The sequence below is a fragment of the Silene latifolia genome, unplaced genomic scaffold (assembly GCF_048544455.1).
Source record: "Silene latifolia isolate original U9 population unplaced genomic scaffold, ASM4854445v1 scaffold_380, whole genome shotgun sequence".
Taxonomy (NCBI): Eukaryota; Viridiplantae; Streptophyta; class Magnoliopsida; order Caryophyllales; family Caryophyllaceae; genus Silene; species Silene latifolia.
The window spans coordinates 95,485-104,761 of record NW_027413307.1 but is presented as its reverse complement, the minus strand read 5'-3'; the positions used below and the strand labels follow the sequence as shown (position 1 = coordinate 104,761).

Sequence of the window (9,277 nt, the reverse complement as noted above, 5' to 3'; positions counted from 1 at the left end):
TAACATCAATCCTCGTTATGATAGGGTTGCGATGCATCCATCCTCCTTAAGCCAGAGAGATACAACAGCTTCGCCCCAGAATTAGCACACCCAAGCAATCGATTAAGAGGACTAGACGCGATAGACGTAATCAAGGCCGAATTAGAAAAACAATGTCCAGGTGTCGTATCTTGCGCTGACATCTTAGCCTACGCGGCTAGAGATGCAGCGGTCTTAGCTGGAAACACGTATTTCAAAATGCCAGCTGGACGTCGTGATAGTGGCTTCGTCGATGGTAATCTAGCCGTTAACCTCCCTGGAGGAAACTTTAATACAAAGGATTTGATTAGATTGTATGCAGACAGGGGATTGACTGTGGATGACATGGTTATTTTGGAAGGGGCCCACTCGGTTGGGGAAGCGAAATGCGTGACGACCATTGTAGATGATCTGAATCTTGCGAATGTGACAGGGTCCGCTGAGATTATAGATAATAATTTCAGGGACATGATGCTGAAGAAGTATTGCCCGAAAGCTAATGAGAGCAACTGGTCAGAAATACCAGTGCCAATGATTGCGGATAAATCAGGTTCAGGTTTAGGTTCAGGTTCAGCGGCCTGGGGTGTGTCGTTTTTTAATAATATTATTAAGGGAAAAGGTGTGATAACATCGGATGTGCCCTTTGCTGTGTATCCTAGTACCAAGGACTTGGTTCGTCAGTATGCTAATGATTCCGCCTTGTGGATGAAGAAGTTTGGTGAGACGATGGTCAAGCTTGGTAAGATGGATGTGCTTACTGGTGAACAAGGGGAGATCAGAAGGCATTGCAGCGTTCAGAACGCTGCCAATATGCATGCGTAGTATCGTTCCAATTTTATCAGATGTTCTGCAAAGGGGAAACAATATGCATGCATAGTAGAATTTACATCTACTCTGATTTGTCTTGTGTTCTGATGATAATGTTATAGGTAAGAATATAGTGTTGGAAAAAATATCGAGTACGTTTTTAAGCATGAAATTCGAACAGACACTTGGATCAAATAACCTGGAATTAATTGAAAAATAATACTTTTGTTATAGTTGTTTATTTCAATGCACATTACGGTTTTACCCACTAACATGATTAAAATACCATGTTTGTATAAAACCGTGTTACATAAAACTAACTAATTCCACGATTTTTTTTCTAATAACTCGTACATTGTTATTGAATTGGCTATAAAAGGAAACAACATCCTCAATTAATTAGTTTTCCCACATACGCTGTAACCTTCGCTGCCTGGTAGTGGGCATAGGTTAAGAAAGATAAAATAGAAAGATTTAAATGTTTTCCTTGGGAAAAAAAAAAGTAAAAGTAATTGAATATTACAATTTCCCATAAAGACTACCCGTCAATGATAGAATTGGTACGATCATTACGAACAAAGGTAAAGGCTACCAAAAATACCGAAAAACAGTTAGTGTAAAACCGTTTACCGATAAAGTGGTCATAGCAAATGATAAAATTGGTACGATCATTATGAACAAAGGTGCTTCACTAAATGAAATTCTAAATTTGTACTACAATCAATAATAAAAGGGTTACGAAAAACAGCATAAAATGTACTTTCGACTCACCTCCCCGGAATCTCGAATTTTGGAACATATTGTTCATCCTTCTTTGATGATTTCAAAATCTCAGCCTCAGAGCAAAATATACGATGCAAATCTTTATGATTTAAGCCCTTGAACTTGTTATCCCCAATCTTGTTTTCGACGTCGTAAACACCAAAACCGTAATCAACATCACGCATTTTTCGAAATAAAGGATAATCACGGATTACACATCCTCTTGAGGTAATATACCTACAAAAACTCAAACTATCTAGCACAATGCAATTTCCTCTACCTTCTATATCAACGATTGTGCTAAAGGAAAAAGTCGAAAACACGAAAAATACGTGTTTACCTATACTTTTAACTTCCACCCATTTCCGTCCTAATAATTGGAAAATCTTGATTTCGTTGGAAGAATTTGAATTTTCAGGGTCTCGAGTTGGGACTAGCATGTACAATTCCCCCGATGCCTCGACTAGGCGTTTTCTTCCTCGATCGATGGTAAACTCGTTAGGGGGTCGAACCACTGGTCTCATGGTTACGGACTTGAAGTCCATAACGTAAGTTGTACCGTTTTGGTCAACGGTCCATAAGTTGGCCTTATAGTTGATAATGTCATCGAATTTTAATTTAATTATCGGTGTCCACTCCATGGATCGAGTACTTAAGAAATTTAGGTCACCCGATGACATAAGTGCGACCACAATTAAATCGATTTCTTCTTTGATCCCGGTATAATTAGGGTTCACACGTAAAGGAACGTTGGAATTAATGTCGTATGGTATTAACACGACTTTATCAACAAAGACAGTTGGTCCAATATCCCATGACACCTCGTCTTTCCCTTTACTTGATATTTTATATGACATAGCAAGTCTAATAAAATAACTCGTAAAAAGCGAGTCAATAGAACATTGTTGCATGTCAAGGACTTTAGGAAACGTCCCAACTTTTTTAATAAGACTGCCATGTGGGCGTAAAGGGTGTTAGGCGTGTAGGCAACACCGACTTTTTTTATCCTTGGATTCTATACTCTCAAAAACTACGGCCATCGGCTTTTTTCCCGATGATCGTAGGAAGCCGGTTCTTTCCGTGATGAAGAACCGGTACTTCTGGTCATCGGTAGAAAAGCCGGGTGGTGAAGGGATCCGAAGCGGGAAGAGGTTGGACGCTGGAAGGAGATTCGACCGCCAAGAATTGCATGTTGACCTAAATCGAACCAAATCGAGTCGATTTTTTAGTCGTTTTCCAATTTCTCCCCATATTTCTGGTGGAAGCCTTTCATGTGGTTGCGGCTCATTAGTTTCCATTGTTTACAAAAAAACAGTAGAATGTTTTCTTAAACAAATAAGTATATATTACGTCGAGTACTATATTAGGGTTGGACACACTAATACCATACCCAAAAGTGACCCCAATAACTCTAAATGACTATCCGATGTGGCCGGAATTCTTGAAAACCTAAAATGACCCGGTCTGAACTGATCCACCCGCACTTGATCTGATTTTATTTAAGATTTAAGACGACAATATCCTATGATCTCAATCAATCTATTAATATCAATATCAATATAATATACATATTCCAAAACCAAGGGACTTAAATGTAATTAAATAAATCTATACAAATTAATTCTACTATATAGCTTTTAATCGATAGCATTGTGTGATAGACCTGACCAAGGGATTTCAATGTAAATATTATATAGTTTTGGTTGAAGTATAAATTTAGAGAACACTGGAATATGGTGATTTTCCTCAAAATAAACATGTCTCACTTATGGTGTTAATTAGTATAAAGATATTAATTATTTAAAATATACAAATATAATATAAGTATGGTATATGTTGAGAACTATTAAAAGGTAAATAAATCAAGCTAGATTTTCAAAAAATATAATATTCCATAACCATTTTTTGGGGTGCAAGAGAGGAGCAAGCCAGTAAATTAATTGTTAGCTATTACCAGGAAATAAAAACCCCAAATATTCCATAATCATTAAAAGGTAAATAAATCAAGCTAGTCTCTTAAAATTGCATGCTTAAATAATAAAAATCAATTCGATTAGTAGTGAAAAGAATTGTAGTAAGATTGGACATAATAATATGATAGTAATCACTTATTTGAATTGTCAAATTAACAATATTAGTAGCGAACGGGAGTAAAGAAAGTAATAGAAGAAACAACGGGAGTAGCAAAATCAACAATATTAATGCGGCAGTAGTGAAAGTAACAATAATTACGGCGAGAGTAGTGAAAGTAACAATAGTAATAACGAATGTAATAAAAGTAATAATACTAACAACAAAAGAAAATATATATAAATAATTAGCTAACCAATCGATTTAAGTAAAATATTAATAGTGGGAGTATTGAATTTATCTCATAATTTATTGCATCGTAATTTTAAGATATGTCATAGAAAAATGTATTAATGATAAATATATGAGTTATGCAATTTTAATTATTTAATTGAAAATAAATTTTGATGCTAAATAGAGGTAGCTCGGGGAGCTTTACTAATACTAGTATAAGGTAAAGTTATATACATAATCCCCCTACTACTAAGAGAATAAAAATTCTCTTAGTTTTCCCTCCAAAAAGCATCTAGCTAAATAAGGTAACAAGTAAATTTTTTTTTTTCATTACATTATTATCTTTTCAGTAAATATATTCTTATAATTAAACTCTAATTTTTTAAATAAAATTCATATTTATGACTTTTTTTTATTAAAATCCATAATTTATTAGCAATCACTTTCATTTCCATAAATATTATTCTTTATCAGTTACACTCTAAAATTACGCAAACATACTTCTTATGTAGTCTTTAACATAATTATTGTCATCACTTACACCTTAAAATTACGTAAATCTGTTTTTTATATTATCCTTCATTAGTTACACTCTAAATATTGTATATTTTAAAGGACATAACAATCTAATGTATTTTTTAATTAAAAAAATATATTAATCTACTTATTCGTAAATTGTCTTTTTAAGTGTGTGGTATACTATTTTTACTGTTTTTTATAAAGTTTATATGCGTTTTAATTAAATTACATTTTTACATCACTTAATTGTAATTTAATGTCATAAATTAGTTTCATGCAATGATATAACATTATAGAGTTAATTTTTATAGTAAAGTAATATAAAAATGGTTTAAGACAAAAATAAATAAACTTTCATTTTTCTACCTCTTACTAAGATTATATTAGTACATTATAACATTAAAGGTACAGTTAATTTATACAATTAATTTAATGAGAATGCCTCTTTTTAAAACAAAACTAAAAAATACCGTGCTATAGCACGGGGATCTACACTAGTGAAGTTAATTAATTAGCATGGGTTTTTAAATTTTATTTTATTTCAAATGATGCGTAAGGCGGCCTAGGGTAATCGAGCCAACCTGAGCTACAGCTCGGGTGGGGTCGGCTTGGCTCGAAGCTCGTCGATTCGATCAAGCTGGAATTAATAGCAAATTAAAAGTGGTGATTGATGGTCTCACTAATAGCCTAATACCATACCCGAAAAACTGTATTATACACTCCATTTTGAGCCGTTTGGGAGGCGTGTCGGGTCGTGTTTCTTTTATCCTAGTTTTATACCACGTTTAGCGGGTCGCAATAAGTTACCTTATTCGATTTAAGCCCCAAATAATCAGACACCTTGTTTTCGCACCTCATAAACCACCGGTGATGATTGGGCCGCATGTTTGATTCGCGGAACGATTTGTGACGGTTCGTAAGATTATCGTCAAGTGTTTGCTCAAATATAAATGTCGACCTCTTAGTTGTCATCTCGTCCCGATACGGTCGTTTTGCGATAATTAAAGTACATTGAGTCCGGTCAAAAACCGTCTCCATTTTTCGATGGTCATTAAATCCCAGAGTCGGAATGTTGGAATGTTCCGGATATTTCTATTCCATATTTCACAAATTTTATCTTTTGGCAAATAATATCCCGTAATATTCAAAAGATAACCGAATTATTTCCGTCCTACCATAACTCAAACACGGAAATCTTTCTTGTGCGGAGAAACCTCATGGGAACAGGACGCGGATGCTGCGCCTCTTCAAAGGATTACTGCTGGCGCCTTTTCCCAGGCCCTTCTTTGCATGATTTACGTATCTTTTTATATCTTTTTAGATTCACTTCTAAAAGAGTCTCAGAAACCTATTCCTTCACGTGATTAGTATAAATAGGAGCCTTCGTTCCTCATATTTCTCACGCGAGTGTCCACTTCTCTTCTCTTCTCCCTTTGCATTCTGACTTCGTTCTTACTGTTTGGCGCCTACGTGCTTGGACTTCCCGACCACGTAAGCTCGGATCTTCCGGAGTACCAGCCTCTCCGTTGCATGACCGACCAATTTGACCAACTACACTCAATCAATCTAACTAATTAATCGTTTTCCTCTTACGAGGGCACTCTCTCTTTGCATTCGCGTCGAGCATTCACTAGTCGATATCTTAGTTCATCTCGTTAAAATCAACATGTAAATGCGAGGGTGTATAATCCTTATTTATTTATTGTATTTTGTTTATCGTATCATCATTGTAAGATTTATGTCGAAAACACCATTAAAACCGATTTCTAAAACCGTGCTTTAAAACCTGTCTTTGCGTTTCCGGTAGAGGGGCGTGAGAAAAACGCGACAATCTGGCGCCTCTTGAAGGAGCGCGATTCTGCTGCCTCTTCGTGAGGCCGCGATTCTGCTTCTTTCTTCTTCTTAAATCTCAGAATTCGTCTTTTCGTTTATATTTGCTTTCAATTGTTTTCCGTTGATTCGTTCACATCATCATTAATAATTTTATATGTATATTATTCACTCATCATTAACATGTTTAATTCATCATTGTTCCGACTTAAATCCTAAATAATCAATATTTACGGGTTTTAAGTCATTAATATTCAAACCCGGATTTTAGAAGTTCAATCTGTTCATATTGGGTTTCTGGGATTCGTCATTGATATATTTGCATCCATATTCGTCATCATTCATCGTGTTTAGTCTAATTAATTGTTTAGTTTGTTCCATTCACCGATGTCACTAATTAATCATTCATTAGCATCGTCCCTTCACATAATTTATCCGTTTAATTCCGTCTTGCTCATGTTTACTGTTTTATGACCATCATTCACATGTAATTAATACATTAAATCACTTTCATCCGAGTAAATATCATGAATCCACCATTAAAATCATCAATTGACATTAACGATTTGCAGTTCCGGCTTCACAGCCAGAACTCACCCTTGGAAACAGACAAGCGGCAAGCTATCTGCGCCTCTTCAGGAGGGCGTTTCTGCTACCTGTTCGGATGATTTCTGTCTCTGAACTCCGTTGCTGCCTTGACCTAGTTATTTAGTTTACGTATTAATCTACTATTAATCGTGTTATCGCCCTGATTCCTGTTCGTTAATTTCCTAATTTTTATTCTCTTATTCTTTTTCTCAAATTATCCGTTTTAAAGGTATTTTCGACATAAATCGCCTATCCCAATGTAATTAATGTAATTTTATTGTAATTTATAGTTATTGTATTTCTTTTATTCATTCGTATGTTTTTCACATGTAATTGAATTTAAATCCTACTTCGACCAAATTGTATGCTAATTACGTGTCAACCGACTTAGTATTAATTCTCACATGCTAGGATTAATTTATGGATGTTGCATTGCATGCATATAGCCGACGGTATATCAAGTATAGACAACTTCCCTAATCATTAGTAGAGGCCGCTATCGAGGCGGGCGGGATTAGGTGTTCGATCAAAAGAGCTTCCTGTACGTGCCCTGCCCCTTACTCTCGGATCTCAGTGAGCACCCGTGTTCATTGGCATCCATTAGAGTCATTCTAGACATAGAATGCTAAGGGTAACGATTGCTTAGTGTTCATGTCACTACTTTATGTCTTGACATGACATGAGGTATTCGAACGGTTCCAATTTTCCATAAAAATTGGTGGCGACTCCTTACAAAATGCAAACGCTGTCCTCGTTTCGACCAAGCGCCCAGGGCGGCCCGCTGTCCACAGTTGCAGCGACTCATTGGGATATACACTTCGTGTAGCCAAGGTGAAACTTGAACAAGGTTAGGGAATAAGTTTGTAGAAGACAATTGTTTGGTTTTCATAACCTGGTCTTCTAGACTGCTTATTCGGCCTTCCTAGGCCAACCCAACCCATTCGACCAATCGTCCAGCTAGCGGGTCCTAACTTATTTAGGCCTAAGGATGGATAGCATTGGCGTCGTCATTTCCATGATGCTTACTCTTTGTTTGTCATCGGGGCCTTCCACTACTTGAGGAATGGACTAGAGATAGCCTTACTCTTGTTTGGCACGAGCCTCTCCCCAGACTTCGGGTTTTGATAGTTGGTGGCAACCCACACCCCTTTAAACCAAAACCCTTTTAATTTTCAGCATCCCGTTATAATGCGTATATAAATGTATAAACCCGTAGTCACCATACAAGCAAAACCATGAGCGAATTTTCAAAAATTCAAAATCTTCATTTTCAAACGGGAATTTGAAAAAATGGGCGCTAATGGCGCAAATCAGTCAAAACTGTCCAGTTTGTCAATCAAATCCAGACCAATAAGCCCGTTTCAAAACCTCACTTAGGTCCCTCACTGCAACTGCACTCTGATTGGCTAAGACACACATTTTCAAAGACATTGTCTTTCTTCAAAACTCACTCTCTGAAACTTCATTAGCACACATCCATACACAAGTCAAATCTTTCTCTTTTAGCAGGGGTGATAGAATGGTCGATCGTGTTTTGATTAGGTACTTGATCTCTTATCAGATTCAAGATGCAGGAATCAGTGATGAAACAAGACCTCCGGCAAATTCAAGAAAGTAATGATCGAATCTAGCATGACTATTGAAGTAAATCACTCAAGAACAAACCTATGGCCTTGGAGAAAACTTATCGAAGGCCGTATCTTTGATGCTGAGGAAGCTGCCTCCCCTCGAGGGTGAATCTTTTGATTTTTAGATGACGAGTCTAAAGATGAGAATCACCTAGGAACAACCAGACATGGTGAAAGACTCAATACCTAGAGGAGCAATTGATGTACCTAAAGGGGATGACATTTATAGGAGAACAATCATGATATGGTATCAATTCCAAATTTGCCCACTAACTTTAGCATGACGGATATCCCTAAGTTTAAAGGACATGAGAACCCTTTGAACCACCTTAGCGCCTTCAAGGACTACATGTCTATCAAAGGCATCAAACAGAGATGTTCATAAGGATCTTTCCTTCATCTCATGACACCATCTAAAAGCAATGGTTCTACACTTTGGAATCACAAAAGGTCGCTACTTGGGAAGGCGCGCGGTCGAGTTCTCAAGCAATGCGCGCGGATAATGCGAGATCAGGTAACATGCGCCTCTAGGTTCTTACCCAAAATGACAAAGAAGGATTCACCAGGCTTCCTAAGTAGGTGGAGGAAGACTAGTACTCAGCTAGTTGAGCATACAGGATGTTGGGAGGCCACCCTCGTGGAAGGTTCGTGGATAATCTCAAACCCATATATACCAGCCATTTTGAGATATCAAAACATCAAGACCTTCGGACTTAAGCGTACTAGGAACACGAATCGAAGATGACATCAGTGAGGACTCTTGTCCAAAGCGGTGGTCGAGGATCTCGAGGTCTGTGGTTCATGCGGCTCTCTGGCAAGGC

At 36.9% G+C, this 9,277-nt stretch overlaps 1 protein-coding gene across 1 annotated transcript; it reads left to right on the top strand.

Annotated features, from left to right (window-relative positions):
* Window positions 1–237: 237 nt before the first annotated feature.
* On the top strand, window positions 238–840 carry LOC141639411 (peroxidase 5-like). The gene has a single exon (XM_074448545.1). The coding sequence runs from the start codon at window positions 238–240 to the stop codon at window positions 838–840; it is 603 nt and encodes a 200-aa protein (XP_074304646.1).
* The last annotated feature ends 8,437 nt before the right edge of the window (window positions 841–9,277 follow it).